Source organism: Vombatus ursinus, unplaced genomic scaffold (genome assembly GCF_900497805.2).
Source record: "Vombatus ursinus unplaced genomic scaffold, bare-nosed wombat genome assembly UNPS02014825.1, whole genome shotgun sequence".
NCBI lineage: Eukaryota > Metazoa > Chordata > Mammalia > Diprotodontia > Vombatidae > Vombatus > Vombatus ursinus.
Genome location: NW_020954603.1, coordinates 1,445,608 through 1,464,849, shown reverse-complemented (window position 1 = coordinate 1,464,849; position 19,242 = coordinate 1,445,608). Strand labels below are relative to the sequence as shown.

General features: G+C 41.3%; 1 protein-coding gene across 4 annotated transcripts in view; it reads right to left on the bottom strand.

The window, feature by feature from the left end:
- The window catches only part of LOC114024847 (cytochrome P450 4A6-like), a 32,779-nt gene extending 16,870 nt beyond the window's left edge, over nucleotides 1-15,909 (bottom strand). For 3 of the 4 annotated variants that reach the window (XM_027838047.1, XM_027838048.1, XM_027838049.1), the window contains exons 1-2: nucleotides 15,570-15,909; nucleotides 197-338 (exon numbers count right to left, since the gene is read on the bottom strand). In XM_027838047.1, the coding sequence (XP_027693848.1) occupies nucleotides 197-338; nucleotides 15,570-15,761 (334 nt within the window). In that variant the 5' untranslated portion in view covers nucleotides 15,762-15,909. Of the gene's footprint in view, nucleotides 1-196; nucleotides 339-6,688; nucleotides 6,728-15,569 lie in introns of those variants that run through there. The other variant, XM_027838051.1, reaches the window with a different exon arrangement.
- Between the last annotated feature and the right edge of the window lie 3,333 nt (nucleotides 15,910-19,242).

The following is a 19,242-nucleotide window of genomic DNA, read 5'->3' as shown; positions in this document are numbered from 1 at the left end:
CAGACCTTGGGGCAATTACCTATGAGACTGGTGAGGATCCTACAGGGCAAGAAAATGAGAGGGGCTGGGGTGGTGAGCATAGAGAATATGCGGAGTGGGCAAGGAAAGGACACCTGTCAAGGAACTGAGATGGAACCTTCGAAGAGGGTCCTGAGGGGGAGGGAAATTAGAGGACCCCCAAGGGTGCCCCTCTCACCTGATCTGCCCAGCAGAACTTTCATGTAGTCAGGGTCATAGATTTGGAGAAACGCCATGAACCCAGAGAACCACCGGGGAAAGGCACAAGGGAATTTATGTGCCCAAGACACTGTCACCTTTAATTCTTCTGCCTTCTGATACTGCAACAGAAGCACCCATAAGTGAAGGGAGAGGCCCATCCAGCCTGTCTGAGGGCTGAGTGGGGCAATTAATCTGTGGGATTTGCCATTTCAATCTCACCAGATTCCAGCCCTCAGTCACTGTGAGGGCAACCAGGGCAGATGCCAGTCTGCCTGATTTTCTGTGCCCCCTGCCCTTGGCTCAGCCCTGAGCATTGAGTCCTGCACAAAATAGAAGCTCAGGAGTTCCTGCAATGATCAATCAAATTATTGACTGAATGACAATAAGCATAGCTAGCATTTGTAGAGTGCTTTTAGATTTGCAAAGCACTTTACATACATTATCTCAGTTTATCCTTATAACTCTGTGGAAGTAGGTCTTATTATTACCTCATTTTACAGATGAGGATACCGAGGCTGAGAGAGAAAGTGATGATTTCCTATTTATCCTGTCTATAGTTTGTACACAGTTGTTTGCATGATGTCTTCCCCATTAGACTGGAAACTCCTTGAGGGCAGAGACTGTCTCTTGCCTCTTTTTGCATCCCTAGTACTTAGCACAGTGCCAAGCACATAGTAGGTGCTTAATGAATAAATGTTTTCATTTTAGAAAGAAAGCTTGGAGTTTTTTCCCCCTCTTATCTTGTCTGTTTTTCTTTTCTTGTTAGTTTATCATTCCACTCTTACTTACTTTTACATTTCTTTCCTAATTATTGGTTGTGGGTTGAAACAGACTTTTGCAAACACCAAGGCAAATGTGAGCCTAGAGAGACTTTACAAAATTGTTCGTTTGTTGACTTTGTGGAGTTATATGTTAGGGGATCTATAGGAGCTCAGCACCCGCCCATCTGTGAGGGCTCAGAACCCACCTAACCTTGGGAGGTCAGCACCCACCTAACCAAGAAAGCTCAGCACCCACCTGACTGTAAGGGCTCAGCACCCACCTAACTAGGAGGGCTCAGTACTCACCTAACTATGAGGGCTCAGCACCCACTTGACTGTAAGGGCTCAGCATCCACCTAACTAGGAGGGCTCAGCACCCACCCGACTGTAAGGGCTCAGCACCCTCACTAAAGGATATCGGGTTGATTTTGGAAGTGTCTCAATGAGGCCCCCAGGGAGAGTGATGAAAAAGGCATCTGTGGCACCAGGTGAATTTCCTGATGCTGGAGCTTTCCCAGGTCTCTGAGAGAGCTTTCTAGAAGTGTGGATAATGTGCCCAAAGGCACACCCAGCTAGATTTACTGCAACTATAAATTGGGGGGGGGGGGCGAGTTTAAAGGACATTAATTAGGGAAGTTCAGGGATCAGTTTGATGGGTCTTTTGGAGGAGCTTTAAATGGTCTATTCACTAGGGCAATAGGCGTGCCCAGCGGAAGCTTGGCAAGAAGACAAGATTCAGCTCCAGATGAAATCTCAACACCTGGGGCTGCCCCATCATGAATTGGTTGTTTTGGAGCCGTCCCTTGGATCTTCCACAAAGACAAGTTTTAATGGCTGGAGCTGCTCTGTAGTTATTTAATGAGTCAGCTTAGACTGAGAAAGAGGGAGCTGGGTGGCTCAGTGGCTAGAACCTTGAGCCTGAAGTCAGGAAGACCTAAGTTCAAATACAGTGTCAGACACTTACTAGCTGTGACTAGTGACATGTAAGTCTTTCCAGGTTTTTCTGAAATCCACCAGCTCATCCTTTCTTATGGAACAATAGTATTCCATTACATTCATACACCCCAACTTGTTCATTCGTTCCCCAATTGATGGGCATCCCCCCAATTTCCAATTCTTTGCCACCACAGAAAGAGTTGCTACAAATATTTTTGCACATGAGGGTCCTTTCCCCTTTTTAATGATCTCTTTGGGATACGGACCTAGAAGTTCTATTGCTGGATCAAAGGGTATGCACAGTTTGATTGACCTTTGGGCATAGTTCCAAATTACTCTCCAGAATGGGTTGGATCAGTTCACAACTCCATCAACAATGCATTAGTGTTTCAATTTTTCCGCATCTCCAACATTTCTCACTTTCCTGTTTTGTCATCTTAGCCAATCTGATAGGTATGATGTGGTATCTCAGAGTATTAATTTGCATTTCTCTAATCAATAGTGATTGAGAGCATTTTTTCACTAGTGACACTTACAAGGCGCTTAACCTCTGTTTGCCTTAAGCCACTAGAGTAGGAAATGGCAAATCACTCCAGTACCTTTGCAAAGAAAACCCTATGGACAACATTGATGTACTATGGGGCCCAAGGTCACAAAGAGTTGGACATGTCTGAATGACTGAACATAACAGACTCAAGATGATAGACTTTGTTGGGACTGGAGGGATTCTCCTTTGTCCTACATTATGAAAGTGGGCCAGGAGACCTGCCTTGCATTTTTTCACTCCTTTGTCACCTTTACCCTTCTTTCTTCCAGATAATTAGCACGAGCACAGAACATGCAGGCAGGGAGAAAAATTTTTGCAGCTTCATTTGCTTGCTTGTATAACCTGATCAGGCTCTTGGCCACCTATTCTCTTTTTCTCCCCTTCCTGAGCACAGGTCAGAAACCAGAGGCCCAAGTCGAATTCCTCAGCCCAAAAGACAACAGTAGTGGGGCAGTGGTGAAGTGTCCTAGAGATTCTCAGGTGGTCAAGGGGGTAATTCATGGACAATGTTATTCCTGAGCCCCTAGTTAGAGAAAGGAGAAGGATTTCCTCAACAGTAGGATGCCAGAACCTAACCTAGTCAGAGAAGGGAAGCTCCTGCCTTGTACTGTCTCACAAGCTGCCCTAAGTTTGAGAGTTTAGGGATGTGGCCTTCTATCCAGAGAGCAGCAATGCCTCTTAGAGAGAGAAGAGGATCACTCATGCGGCTCCTGAGAGAAGCAGCGGCCAAGGACTGAAGCCAAGACATGAGGAAGCAAGGGATTAAGCAAGACCTTGTCCCTGGCTTTCATTACAATGAATTATTGAGACAATACAGGTCTTTGTTTGTATGGCAAATCCTAAGGGTGTTTACTTTACATGTTATTTCTTTGGTTCTCTTAAGATCTGTGCCTGAACTATGAATTCCTTTAAGATTCAGTGGAAGCTCCACCTTCTAAATGATTACTTTCCTGATCCCTCTTTTCCCTATCACCCCGCCACTCAGTTTCTCGTATAGATAGATAGATAGATAGATAGATAGATAGATAGACATAGATATATATGGACATAAACATAGATATAGATACAGATGTTGTCTCCTCTGTTTAGAATGGAGACTTATTGAGAGATGAGTTTTATTTTTTATTTCATATACTTAGTGCCAAGCACAGGGCCTGACACATAGTAGGTGATTAATAAATGATTGCTGAGTGAGCAAATAAGGGAACTCTAGATAGAGGCATAACAAGCCAATAAGATATCAATCTACTGGAGTTGTCTCAACTGGACATGTCAGACCAGAGCTTTGGACTCCTAAGGCTGACCATTAAATATGGAAGAACATAGGCTGAGGAAAAAAGAAGACTGTGAAAAAGTGTGACGGTCAGCTTCTCCCTCATCCACCATCCCCTCCTCTCTACTGCCATGGCCACCACTCTAGGACGCCCTCTTACTAGCACTGGTCTCCAGATCGTATGCCTGCCTCTCTTCTCAATCCAGCCAGCACCAGCTGCCAGAATCGTTTTCCATATACAGAGATATGGTCATATCAGTTTTTTGCTCAAAACTCATAAACTCTATTGTCTATAAAGATAAAAATTAGCTTGACACTCAGGACCCTCCACATCAGAAGCTAACCTTACTGTCCTTTCTCATTACCTTTGTTCACACCATTCCCTAAGACTGGAATGCATCCCACATCCAACTTGCTCTATTTCTAGCTATATTTAAAGTCTAATTTACTTCATATGCATAAAGGCATTGTATTTTTGCCTTCTCAGTGAGTAAGAGAGAAGGTGGAGGGAGGGGGAGAATTTGGAACTGAAAATTTAAATTAAAAAAAGTCTGATGTAATTCAACAACATTAATTATGAGCCTACTGTGTAGAGAGCCCTGTGACCCTCACTGGGGGAGATAGAAAGTTTAGGTGAAACTTGGAACCTTCATTCCTGGAATTCATAGAATAGCATAAAAGGAACTGTTGAAGTTCAGAGATCAAAGATCATCCAGAAATCTACACAAGGGGAGAGCTCTGGGACTAAAAGCAAATGTGCTTAGACTGGTGCCAAGAGGAGGGGTCAGTGCCGAGGGAGCCGACTCTGTGCAATGGAGACTGAGGCCCCAGGCCAGATTGATCAATTGGAGAAGACAAGAGGGCACAGGGGCTCTGGAAGCAAAGAAGAGCTGAAGCTGACCTTTGGTAGAGTCCTGCCCGAGCCTCCTGGGTGTTGGGCCATAGGAGCAGGGTTAGAGACAGCTGGGGGAGGGGTGGGGGGAACAGGTACCAGACCTGACGAAGAACCAAGCTGACTCGGGATAGAGGGGTCTGGCCAGGGGTAGGCAATGCCCACACCTCCTCATGATCCCTCTCCCTCTGAACAATAAAAACTTCCTCCCATAAACCTCACACAGAACTTTGTTTAGACTTCTCATGGGCATCTAGGTGGCACAGTGAATAGAGCTGTGGGCTTGGAGTTTGAATCCTACCTCGGATGCTTACCATCTGTGTGACCCTGGGCAAGTCACTTAAACCTCTCTCAGACTCACTTCCCTCCTCCATAAAATGGGGGTGATAATAATAAGATCTACATTCTAAGACTGCTATGAGGATCGAATGAGATATTTATCAAGCACTTAGTACAGTGCCTGGTACATAAGAGAAGCTATATAAATGCTAGTTATTGTTATTACTAATATACATAAGGTGCTATATAAATGCTGGCTACAGTAACTTGTCATGCATTTTTTTAAACTAGTTACCTATATTTGTGTCCTATCCCTCTCCTAGACCTGCATGCCCATGAGGGCAGAGACTACAGTCTCTGAGACTTTGTGTCCCCTGTCACTCAGTACAGGGCTCTGAACACAACAGGTGCTTAATAAATGCTTGCATTCCCTGCCACTGACGGTTCATAAAATTTACAACCAAAAGGAGCTTTATACCTAGTCTAACCCTCTTATTTTACAGTAGAGGAACTTGACGCTAGAGAAGAGAAAGGACCTGTCCAAGGCCACCTTTGTAGCAAGTGACTGAGGCAAAATGGCAGCCAATGGTCTCTGACCCCAAAAGCAGCACTCTTTCCTCCATGTCTCTCCTTCAAGTATAAGTGGGATGATGGCTCATCGAGGGTGTCATTGAGAGAAATCCTGCCTGGGTTTGGGGATTGGACTAGTGGCCCTTCCAGCTCTGAGATTCTGTGGTTCTGACAGTTTTTTGCCTATGTCCCAGAACAAACAACGGCCACCAACGAGTTCCCTCCAGTCTGCTGCTCCTCTATGAATTTGATCAGGAGGAACTATTTCCAAAGCCCTTTCCCAGTCAAAAAAAAATTTGCCATTCTTTCTTTAGAAAGGGGATGACCCCAACTTCAGAATCACAGACCTTTGAAGTTGGTAGGGGAGACCTCAGAGGTCACTTCATCCAACCCATACATAAAAGAGTCCTATCTACAATATACCCAACAAATAACAGTCAATAGTCAACATTATTAATCACCTACTACAAACGATTACTTAATAAGCATTTGGTAATTGATGGAATGATTGATTCAGTTGTAGGCAACATCTATGAAGAATTTGAGAAGACCCCCCAAATAAAATCAGCATAAACTCTGATATTTGGTGGCCCCAATGCTAAGGAGAGGAAACGTAAGGATCAGGGAGAAAAATATGGGAAGGTATGATTCAGGAGAAATAAATGAGCTCGACGACTGGTAGCTTATACAAAAGCCATACACCTGTAAATGATCCACTTTCTTAAAAAAAACAAATATTGCTAGGCACCAGACATGGTGACCACAAAGAATGAAACTGACTACATTTTGACAGACAAGGAAGAAAGACGTATTATGGACATGTGTGTTAGGTCTGCGTCAGAGTTCTGTGCACGAGCAGACCATCAGACTGCTCAGAGCTAATTCAAAATTTGATAATGATAAAAAAGAGAAAGAATAATAATGAGAGGAAATATAATATCCAATTAAAAAGATTTAACCCTGAATTCTCTAAACAAGCAATTTGAAAATCAAAAATAGGAAATGGGTAACAGAAATGACATTGAGACAGCCTAGAAGAGGCAGCTACAGTGGTGCAGTAATAGAGCTCTGGGTCTGGCATCAGGAAGACCTGACTTCAAATTCAGCTTCAGACATTAATTAGCTGTGTGATCTACAGCAAGTCACTTCACTTCTAAGGCAGACAGCCTTAGTTTCCTCAATTATAAAATAGGCATAATAACAGCACTTACCTTGTAGAGTTATTGTGGTGACCAAATGAGATAACATTTATAAAGCACTTAACATAGTGCCTGGTACTAAGGAGGTACTTAATAAATGTTTGTTCCCTTCTTCATTTCCCTTGCCCCTTCCCCTATAATACTGCTATCTGGCAATTTAATCAATGTGAATTAGTTGTTCCAACAATGAGACCAAAATAGCCCAAACACCACCCTCTTTAATAAACATCTGACTTGCCAAATGGACAGAAGCGGGTGCCAAGGGCAATATCTGGATTTAATTAAAAGAAATCTGTTATCTCTATGCCACTAGCAGTCCTTGACCAATTAGAGGAAAACTGCTATCTATATATCATTAGTTATTCTTGCAAGTGGACTAAATCAATCAGAATTTCTTAGTAACAAAATGGGAAGAAAGATTGCTAGCCTCTCGTTCCCCATTTCCAACCAATTATTTTGTCTTCCACATCTATAGTGCTACTAACTGTAACTAATCATATTGCTTTCCCCATTTATAATGGTGCCTTCTGTTTTTTTTTAAGACTCCTCTTTCTGTCTATAACAATGACCCATCATCCCTCATTTGGGGTCTTAGCCTGCTAGGGAGGTTGAGTCACAATTTATTGGCAAATTCACTCTTTGTTAATAAACTGTTAGTAATAAGAGCACTGTGCCTCAGGTTACCTTAATTTCAATCATGACATACTCAATTGGTAATAAAAATCCATCTTACCCAACAGGTAAGTAGAAAGGGAATGGGATGAGAGAAAAGAGAGGTGGTAAAAGGGAGGACAGATAAAAGAAGGCAGTGGCCAGAAGCAAAACAGACTAGAGGATGGACAGGATAAAAAGAAAGAAGGATGAACAGGGAAAAAATAATTTGGAGGAAAATGCACAGTTAATAATCATAGCTCTGAATGGGAATGGGATGATCTCATCCATAAAACGGAAGTGGATAACAGAATGGATCAGAAACTAACCATATGTTGTTTACATGAAACACACTTGAAACAGAGAAAAGCATACAGATTTAGAATAAGGGATTGGAGCAGAATCTATTATGCTTCAGCTGAAGTGAAAAAGGCAGGGGTAGCAATTGTATCTCAGGCAAAGCAAAGCAAAAATAGACCTAATTAAAAGGGATAAACAAGGAAACTATGTCTTGCTAAAAGGAACCATAGATAATGAAGTAATGTAATACTAAACATGTACCAAATGACATAGCACCCAAATTCTTAAAGGAAAAGTTAAATGAATTACAAAAGGAAATAGTAAAACTATACTAGTTGGAGATCTCAACTTTCACCTCTAAAAACCAGATAAATCAACCAAAAATAAATAAGAAAGAAGTAAAGGAGACAAATAGAATCTTTAAAAAGTTAGATGTGATAGACCTCTGAAGAAAACTGTCAGTTGTACATGGCATCTTCACAAAAATTGACCATATATTAGGGCATAAAAACCTCATAGCCAAATGCAGAAAAGTAGAAATATTAAATGTACCCTTTTCAGATCATAATGCAATAAAAATTACATTTAATAAAGGGCCATAAAAGCATAGATTAAAAACTAATTGAAAACTAAATAATCTAACCCAAAAGAATGAGTGGGTCAAGAACAAATCATAGAAACAATCAATAATTTCATTAAAGAGAATGACAACAATGAGATAATATTCTAAAATTTGTGGGATGCAGCCAAAATAGTAATTAGGGAAAACTTTATATTTCTAAATGTATACATCAGTAAAAGAGAGAAAGAACAGATCAATGAAATGGGCATGCAACTAAAAAAAAAAAAACTAGAAAAAGAACAAATTAAAAATCCCCAATTAAATGCCAAAATGTAAATCCTGAAAATCAAAGGAGAGATTAATAGAAACGAAAGTTTAAAAAATTGAAATAATAAATAAACGTAGGATCTGGTCTTATGAAAAAAACAATAAAATCAATAATCCATTTGGTTAATTTGATTTAAAAAATAAAGAAGAAAACCAAATTACTAGCATCAAAAATGAAAAGGATAAATGCATCACAAATTAAGATGAAATTAAAGTAATTATTTGGAGTTATTTTGCCCACTTATATGCCAGTAAAATTGGCCATATAAGTGAAATCAATAAATATCTATAAAAAATATAAATTGCCCAGATTAACAGAAGAAATAGAATACTTAATACTTAGAATACTTAGATTTTATTTTTTAAATTATTTTATTTTTTTAATTAATTTATTTTGATTTATCAACCATCACTTCCATAAGCTTTTGAGTTTTAAATTTTTCTCCCCCTCCCTCCTTACCTCCCTCCCCGAGACAGTGTGCAATCTGATATAGGTTATACAAAACATACACATTCCTATTAAACACATTGTCACATTAGTGATGTTGTAAGTAAGAATTAGAACCAATAGGAAGAACCACCAGAAAGAGGAAACAAAACCTAACAGAAGGGAAAAAATAGTGAATAGTATGCTTCAATCTGCATTCGACTCCATAGGTCTTTCTTTGGATGTGGATAGCATTTTCCATCATGGGGCCTTTGGAGATGTCTTAGATCCTTGTATTGCTGAGAAGGGTTAAGTCTATCAATATTAGTCATTGCACAGCGTGGCTGTTACTGTGTACAACATTCTCCTGGTTCTGCTCACTTCACTCAGCATCAGACCATACAAGTCTTTCCAGGTTTTTCTGAAGTCAGCCTGTTCATCATTTCTTATAGCACAATAGTATTCCATTACATTCATATACCACAACTTGCTCAGCCATTCCCCAATTGATGGGCATCCTCTCAATTTCCAATTCTTTGCCACCACAAAAAGAGCTGCTATAAATATTTTTGTACATGCGGGTACTTTCCCCATTTGTATGATCTCTTTGGGATAGAAATGCTATTGCTGGGTCAAAGGGTATGCACATTTTTATAGCCCTTTGGGCATAGTTCCAAATTGCTCTCCAAAATGGTATAACTCTATTTTAGAAAAAAAAATTGAGCAAGTAAAAAATGAGTTCCCTAAGAAAAAGTCCCCAAGATCATATGGATTCACAAGTTAATTCTACCAAACATTTAAGGAACAATTAATCACAATACCATATAAACTATTTGGAAAAATTGGCAAAGAAAGAATCCTACCAAATTCCTTTTATAACACAAATATGGTTTTGATACATAGACCAGGGAGAACAAAAACAGAGAAATAAAATTATAGACCAATTTCCTTGATAAATATCAATGCAAACATTTTAAATAAAATACTAACTAGGAGATTACATCAACATACCACAAAGGTCACACACTATGAACTAGGAATGCAGGGCTGGTTCAATATTTAAAAAAACTATCAGTATAATTGACCATATAGATGACAAAAACAACAAAAATCAAATGATTGTATCAATAGATGCAGAAAAGGCATTTGACAAAGTACTAAAATCATTCCTATTAAAAACACTAGAGAGCATAGGAATAAATGGAGTTTTCCTTACAATGATAAGCAGTATTTATCTAAAACCAAGAGTGAGCATTATTTATAATGGGGATAAACTTGAAGCCTTTCCAATAAGATCAGAAGTGAAGCAAGGATGCCCATTATCACAGCTATTATTCAATATTGTGCTGGAAATGTTAGCTTTAGCAATAAGAGAAGAAAAAGAAAACTGAAGGAATCAGACTAGGCAATGAGGAAACAAAACTATCACTCTTTGTAGATGATATGATGATATACTTAGAGAAGCCTGGAAACCAACTAAAAAACTAATTGAAACAATTAACAACTTCAGCAAAGTTCTAGGATATAAAATAAACTCCCATAAATCATCAGCATTTCTATACACTACCAATAAAACCCAATAGGAAAAAATAGAAACAGAAATTCCATTTAAAATGACTGTAGACAATATAAAATACTTGGGAGTTTACCTGTCAAGACAAACCCAGGAATTATGTGAACGCAATTACAAAACACTTTTAACACAAATAGAGACAGACCTAACCAATTAGAGAAATGTTCATTGTTCATGGGTAGGCCAAGCCAATATAATAAAAATGACAATTCTACCTGTTAGTTTACTTATTCATTGTCATACCAATCAAATTACCAAGGAATCATTTTATAGCACTAGAAAAAAATGGTAACAAAATTCATCTGGGAGGCAGCTGGGGGTAGCTAGGTGGCACAGTAGATAGAGCACCAGCCCTGGAGTCAAGAGGACCTGAGTTCAAATCTGGACTCAGATACATAATACTTCCCAGCTGTGTGACTCTGGGCAAGTCACTTAACCCCAATTGCCTCACTAAAAAAAAAAATCATCTGGAAGAACAAAAGGTTAAGAATATCAATGGAATCAATGAAAAAAATGCTAAGAAAGATGTCCTAGTGGTTCCATGTTTCAAACTATATTATAAAGCAGTAATCATCAAAACAATCTGCTACAAGCTAAGAATTAGAGTGGTGAATCAATAGAATGGATTAAGTATACAATACACAGTAATAAATGACCATGGTACTCTAGTGTATGATAAACCCAAAGATCCAAGCTTTTGCATTTTATCAACATTTGATTAAAATTTCTGGGAAAACTGAAAATCAGTTTGGCAGGAACTAGACATAAACCAACATCTTACACCATACACCAAGATAAAAATAGATAAATGATTTAGACATAAAGGGTTATATAATCAGTAAACTAGAGGAATCTGGAAAAATGTACCTGTCAGATCTATGGATAAGTGAAGAGTTTATGACCAAAGAAGAGACAGAGGAGATTACAGGAAGTAAAATAAATAATTTTAACTATATGAAATTAAAAAGCTTTTATAGAAACAAAACTAATATAGCCAAAATTAGAAGGAAAAGAGGGACATGGGGGGAGGAAATTTTGCAATAAGTTTCTCTGATAAAGATCTTATTTATCAAATATGTGGGGAACTGAACCAAATTTACTTTAAAAAAAAAATAAGAGCCATTCCCCAGTTGATAAATGGTCAAAGAATACGAACAGGAAGTTTTCAGAAAAAGAAGATCAAAGTTATACATGAAAAAAATGCTCTAAATTACTACTGATTAGAAAAATGCAAGTTAAAACAACTCTGAAATACCCCCTCACACCTATCAGATTGGCTAACATGACAGAAAAGGAAAATTATAAATGCTGGAGGGGATATGGAAAAATTGGGACACTAATGAATTGTTACTGGAGTTGTGAACTAGTCCAACCATTCTGGAGAGCAATTTACAAAGGACTACAAAATCATGCATGTCCTTTGATCCAGAAATACCACTACTACGTCTGTATCCCAAAGAGATCAAAGAAAAGGGAAAATGACCAATATATACAGAAATGTTTATAGTAGCTCTTTTTGTGATGGCAAAGAATTGGACATTGGAAAGGATGCCCATCAATTGGGAAATGTCTGAACAAGTTGTAGTATATGATTGTGATAAGATACTATTGTGCTATTAAAAAATGATGAGCAGGATGGTTTCAAAAAAACCTAGGGAGACATATGAACTAATGCAAAGTGAAGTGAGCAGAACCAGGAGAACATTGTACACAATAACAGCAATATTATAAAGATGATCAACTGTGAAAGAGTTAGTTTGAGACAATGATGTAAAACAGTTCCAGAGGACACATGATGAAAAATGCTATCCACCTCCAGAAAGAGAACTGATGAACTCTGAATGCAAATTGAAGGAGACTTTTTTTTTTTACTTTCTGTATTCTGTTTTCTTTTGCAACATGGATAATATGGAAATATTTTGCATGACCTCACACGTAAAATCAAAATCAATGTTTGCCTTCTCAAGGAGTAGGGAGGGATGGGAGGGAGGGAAATAATTTGGAACTCAAAAGTTTGAAAAATGATTGCTAAAAAATGTAATTGGGAAATATTTACCAAAATAATTAAAATTCATTTTTAAAAAGAAAATAACAACAACAAACAGTTTCCATTTCTATGATACTCTGAGACTTAAAAAGAGTTTTTACTAAAAAGAGTTATTATCCCTATTTTACAGATGAGGAAACTGAGGCTCAAAAAGTTTAAGTGATTTTGGCTAAAGTTAACATCTCCTAGGTTTCAAAGACAGGTCTCTTAAAACAATTTGAAAGACTTTAGGACACTCATCAATGCAGTCACAAACCACTGAATCCAGGAGATTGAAAATGAAACCTAACACTCACCTACTGCCAGAGAGGTGAACTAAAAATACAGAGATGCATACAATTTGGGGCATGGCCAATGTAGGAATTTGTTTTGCTGGACTAGGCATGTTTATGATGAGGGTTTTTACTTTTAGGCTTTGTTTCTGTTTTCCGGTAAGAGTAGGACAGAAAGAGAGAGAGACAGAGACAGAGAGACAGCAAGAGAGAGAGAGACAGAAAGACAGAGAGAGAGAGACAGAGAGACAGAGAGAGAGAGAGACAGAGAGACAGAGAGACTGAGACAGAAAGAGACAGAGAGAGAGAGACAGAGAGAGAGAGAGAGAGAGACAGAGAGAGAGAGACAGAGAGAGAGAATCTTTAAAAAAAAAAAAAAACAAATGACAAATTCAGGTCTCTTGACCCGGGCTCCGCCACCTGTTAGTTAGTTATATGACCTTGGGCTGGTCTTCCAGCTTCCTCTCTGTGGAGCTCAGTTTCCTCATCTCTAACATAGTGATGATGTAAATGATCTCTAAGGTGACTTATAGCTCCAAATCCTATAATCTTGTGTGATTAGGACCCTATGAGAGTCCCAAGCTCAGCACAATGGGAGTTCAGAAGACAGAGAGGGGTCACTTCTAACTGGGAAAATCAGAGAAGGCTTCCTGGAGGCATTTAGGGTTGGAGCTGGGTCTTGACCTTTGGGTGGAATGTTCACAATAATGAGGATCTAGGGGATAGGGAGCGGTCCATTTTGCAGACAGTAAGTGTGAGAAAGAAGGTGGAATAATCACTCCAGTCAGACTGATTCAGGTTTACAGCGGGCTCCCTTCACAGCCACTCTGTGACATAGATAGTAATGGTAGCTGGCAAACTGCTTTACCCATGGTCTTCATCATGCCCCCAAGAACCTCATCGTCCTGCGAGATCCCATCAACTCTGGTGCTCACACCTCACCCATATCCTTTCCTCCTGGGATCCGTCTAAATAAGTTGTGGATGGGAGAGTTGCTCCCCAAACCTCCATTCGAGGACAGCCCGGGACAGCCATTTCTTCATTCCCAAACCGGTTACGCTCCTTTGTACTTCTCCTCCCCATTCATTTTTTAGCTTCCTTTTCTATGTTGTCTTCCCCTCATGAGACTGTAGGCTCCTTGAGGGCAGAGACTGACTTTATTTTTGTATCTATCTTCCCAGAACTTAGCACAGTGCCTGGCATATAACAAGCACTTAATAAATGCTTGTTGACTGACCAACTGACTTTGGCCATGTTCTGCCCCTAACCCTTAAGCACCCAAACTATAGGTCACAGGGCTAATTCATTCCTGGAGATCAGCTGAGATCAATAGAATGTGCTGGTGGTTGGGGGTGAAAGGCAGCTTGGAGTATCTTTGACACTGACCCCAGTGTACCTGCAAGTCCAGTCTTTGGCACCCAACTACAAGACTTATGTGTTCTGTCCAGCTCAGTGCAGCCCACCCCATTCTTGGGAACAGGTCTCAGAAACTCAGGTCCCCAAACCAGGGGGCTCAGGAGCATCCTCAAGGTACCATACTTGCCCAAGTTGAATGGACCTGGCCTTGAGCCCCTGTTCCTGTCACTTACCCACTATGTGACCATGAACAAATTACTTTAGCCCCCTCAAGCCTCAGTTTCCTCCTCTATTAAACAAAATGAACATGAACTGCCTCATAAGGAAGAGAATTCACCATCACTGAAGGTCTTCAAGTAGAGGGTGCATGACCACTAGTGGATGATGTTGTGAGGACTTGGATATGGATTATACCAGACGGAAGAAACTGAGACTCAGGGGGGAAAATCCACTATTCCTTTGTTCTCAGCAGCTAGCTTTGTGTCATCTATAAATCTGATGTCTAACACCTGTCTTCATGCAAGGCGTCAATTAAATATTTAACTTGTTAGAGCTAAGGACAAAGTCCTTATCACCCCACTAGAGACCCTCCTCCAAAACCACCTCAATATCCATTAGGTCTAGTCATTCAATCAACTCCAAATTCACCTAATTCTCCACTTATCCAATCCATATCCTTCCATCTTATCCACAAGGTAGCTTCAGAGACGTGGGCCAATGCTTTGCTGAAGTTCAGACCCACTGATTTCATGGTGTTTCTCTGAGTTATGAACTGCAGAATCCCCTTGTTGTCCCATCACTCAGATTTGGTGCCTTTTCCATCCCACATTACTTGGTAGGCATATGTATTTCCTTATATACATACGTACTGGTACACAGTGCCTGACTATATAACAGGTCTGTAGTAAATGCTTGTTTCATTGATTGATTGATTGATTTAGACAAGTTACAACTTCCCCGGGCCTTAGTCTCTCCATCCATAAAATGAGGGGGTTAAGTTAGAGAAGATCTGAGGACCCTTCCAGCTATGATGCTAAGTCATTTCGCCTTCGTGGGCCTCAGTTTCCTTAACTGTCAAAAGGGGGGCTGGACTGGATAAACTTTGAGATCCCTTGCAGTTCCAGATGGATGACCCTCTGACCCTATGTTGCCATTTCTCATCCCTTCCCACCTCAGGAAAACACAAATGCTGAATGGATGAATGAAACGGCCTTGGAAGGGCCCAGGATTCTGGGATTCCATGGAATTAATGTACTGCTGAGGCCAGGACCTAATACTGGGGTAGATATTGCATTGGTGGCCATATGGACTGGCTGATCTCTCACATATTGTCCCAGTGCCTCCCCCCTCCCCATACTTCCTTCTGGGCTTTGCTTACCTCCAGGAGGTGCCCATAGAGCCAGTGGGAAGGAGGGCCTGGAAAGCTCTGGAAGGTTCTAAGCAGCCTCTGCCTGCGCCAGTACAACTGGGTCCCCTTTAGCAGCAGTAGGAGTAAGCCGAACAGAAGCAAAGTCTGGAGCAGGCTGGAGAGGTCCCCCAAAAGCCAGGCTGACCCCAGCCCAGGGCCCATAGCGCTGACTGTAGCTCCCAGAGTGTAGAGCTAAGAACCAAGAACAGGGTGCAACTTTGGTCTTCTATATCAGGCCATAAGATCTTACCATGCGTCAGTGATAAATTCCTTGTTTGCTTTCCCCCTAGGGTCAGTTCATAGCAAGCCACTCACTGGCTCTGCTCTGGACCAAGGCAGAGGAGGGGCTGAAAGCCCTTTTGGGGATCAATGCAGGACAGAGCGGACCCACCTGCAGGCCTAGCCAATGAGAGGTCAAGGATGTGTGGGCCAGGAGCCAGAGTTCAAGGTACAGGGAGAGGAGAGTGCATGGAGGGTCTGAAAACCAGCCCCCTGGAGCTACATGGCCCCAGGCTTGGGCCAGCCCTCCTGAACCTGTTTTGCCAGGCCAGGAGTACTGTGAGTCCCTCTCAGGGGGGCAGTTGGCAGCACAGAATAGAGGAAAGAGCCCAGTCTGGAGCCAGGGCACCAGTCTGCTCCATGCTAGAGTGGTCTTGGCCATCTCCTTTCTCTTCTCTGGCCTCAGTTTCCTCATGTGGAAAATGAAGGAATTGGATGGGATGGACTTCCAAGGAGACAGGGTGACAGGGAGACTCCCAGGAGCCCCAGAGCTGGAAGGGGCCCCATGCATTTAACCCAACCCAAACCACTCTGAGCAGGAAGCTTCTGCTTGAAGTCTTCCCATGACAGGGAGCCTCTTACCTCTCAAGGCAGCCTGAGAGCAGCTCTGCCTGGAAGGAATTGAGCTGAAATCTGTCTCTGGGGCTCCACCCATCCATTCACCTACCCAGTAATGCTCCAGGGTCTTCTAGCCCTCTGGATCCCAGCCAAAAAAGTCTAATCTCCAAAGCCAGCCATCAAATCTCAATTCAACATGCATTTATTTAGAGCCTACTCTGGACCGGGCACACTGGCGGGCATTGGGCTTACAAAGAGAAAAAAGCAACAGCTGATTCCAAGAAGCTTACATTCTAGGGGGCCTCGGGAGAGGGGACGGGAAGGAAACTTGTATGGAGCTAAAGAAATGCAAAGTGTCCACAAAATGTCCTTACAAGAGAAGGACAGTACTAATCAGCAGAACCCCAAGGTTCTTGGGGCTGAACAATCCCAGTTTCTTTAACTAGTATTTGCACAGGTCAGCCTTGTCTGGAGTAGTCCTCCTCTGGACACTCATGGATTGGGGAAAAGTTCTGATCTGGCCCAGGGGGTGAATCCTCTGACCCAAAGCCTCTGGTCAAGCCGGGGTCCCAGAGCAACTGCTTCTCACCTTCTTCTAACCACTTGTCCCAGCCCTTAGTGGCCACCCTGGTAAATCTGCCTGAATTCCACTACCGCGATCCAATGCCTGATTCTCTCTCTCTTTACCCCTTACGTCCACATGACCCAGTCCACAAGAGGAGGCTCACTGGGACTACATTATAAGAAGCAGAGAATGTATAAATTAGGAGCAGAGGTAAAGGCAATCCTTCTATCTGTGTAGATGAAGGGATAGCACCTCCCTTCTGACTCTCCTCCACCGTGGTGGGTGGAATCTGAAATGACCGGGGAAACAAAGGTTCGAGTTTCCAAGAAAATCCATTTATTAAGCAAAATATGCCAATTGCCCAACAAATCGGGTTCGGGGCCCTCATCTTTGGCACCGATCCCAGAATATAGGGGAAGAGAGATTTTCATACATTAAAAACAATCAAATATGACCGATTAATTAAAAAGAAACAATTAACCAGGATATAAATTTAAGTAATCTGGTTTCTAATTGGATGAATGATTAGGAACTTTTCAAATTGGGAGGAGAAAGTACCCTGAAATTAAAAAAAGAGGTGTCCCACTCCCTTCAAGGGTCTGTACTTAATCCAAGGAACATAGAAACAATAACTTATTAGCCAGTACAGGGCCAATTTTCAGATAAGACATATGGGTTGCTAGAGATGTATAATTGCGAGAAAACTGCTTGTACCAATCTTCGGATCTGACTGGGTTTCTGGTCAGCATAACCTGGGTCCGTAGTTTCAAGATCTCTCAGCATCAGGTTGAGGTGGTCCAGCTTCCCAGCTATGTAGAGTTCAGTTCAAACAACGCAATGAAGTTTTCTCACACTTCTCATAATTGAATAAGCAGGGCCAATTCTCGCAATTGAATAAAGTTTTCTCACAAGACAGAAACTGGACTCGATCCCTCATTGAATAGAAAGAGAACTGAGCTAGCTCCAGAATTGAGTCACAAGATGGAGTCAGTGGGAGTCACTCCATTGCCAGCCCCCCTTGCTCTTCTAATTCCCTCACAAAGCTGAACATCCCCGGTTCTTCCAGCTGATCCTCATAGTTCATAGTCTTCAAAGTCCTTCGCTGCCCTGGTTGTCTTCCTTTGAACACTCTCCAGCTGATCATATGGTCCCACTGCCATACTACTTGACAGACCTCATTTGTAAGATTGCAGTCAGTTCTGTGAAACCTAGACTATCACCTCACTCTTCCTGGAAGCTCAATGCACACTCCCAGATCGCATTAGCATTTGAGGCTGCCTCATCACAATGCAGACTCAGGTGGAGCTTGTGGTCTCCTAAACCCCCCAGATGGGTCTAGGGTCGTGCAAAAGCCAACTTTAACCTACTGGCAAGAACAAATTGTTAAGTTTTCGAGATGAGCATCTACACTTCAGAAAACAGCAAATACTACAAATCTGGGCTTGATTTATCATTCTGTCGATTGTCTGGATTTAAGAAAGTGATGGAGAAAATATCACTAGTGCAGATTAAAAGTAGGCAAAACATTTCAGAGCCAGTTGTTAAACATATGCCAGCATACCACTGTCTGTTTCAGAACATCTGCTGTCTAACCATGCTTCTACCATCTTACACTTTGTGATGTTGATTATTTGTACCCAAGTGGAAGACTTTACATTGATCCCTAGTGAATTTTATCTTTTTAGATTCAGCCCAATACACTAACCTATCAAGACCCTTTGGGATCCTGCCTCTCTCCTTCAGCTCTCCCTTCCGGCTTGGTGTCATCATAAAATCTGACAGGCATGCCATATATGCTTTCATCCAAGTTATTTCAGTTGAAATGCTAAACTGAATAGGGCCAAGCATAGATCCCTGGGGTACTCCATTGGAGACTTTCTGCCATGTTGACACGGAGCCAGTAATGACTCTTTGAATCCAGCCATTGTCTAATCCATGTCTTTCTATCTTCTCCACAAGTACAACATAAAATACTTTATCAAAGGCTTAGCTAAAATCCAGGTAAACCATATCCCCAGTATTCCCCTCATCGATGAGCTTGGGGACTCCATCAAAAAAGGAAATCAAGTGAGCCTGGCTTCACCTATTGTCCTAGATGAAGCCACTCTGGCTCTTGCTGACTACTGTCCCCAACCATACCTTTAGCAGTGCTTTCCCCAGGGTTTTCTCAGAAATCAAAGACAAGCTAAAGGCCTAGAATTTGCAGACTGTTCTCTCTGTTTTGGACAATTAGGACCATAT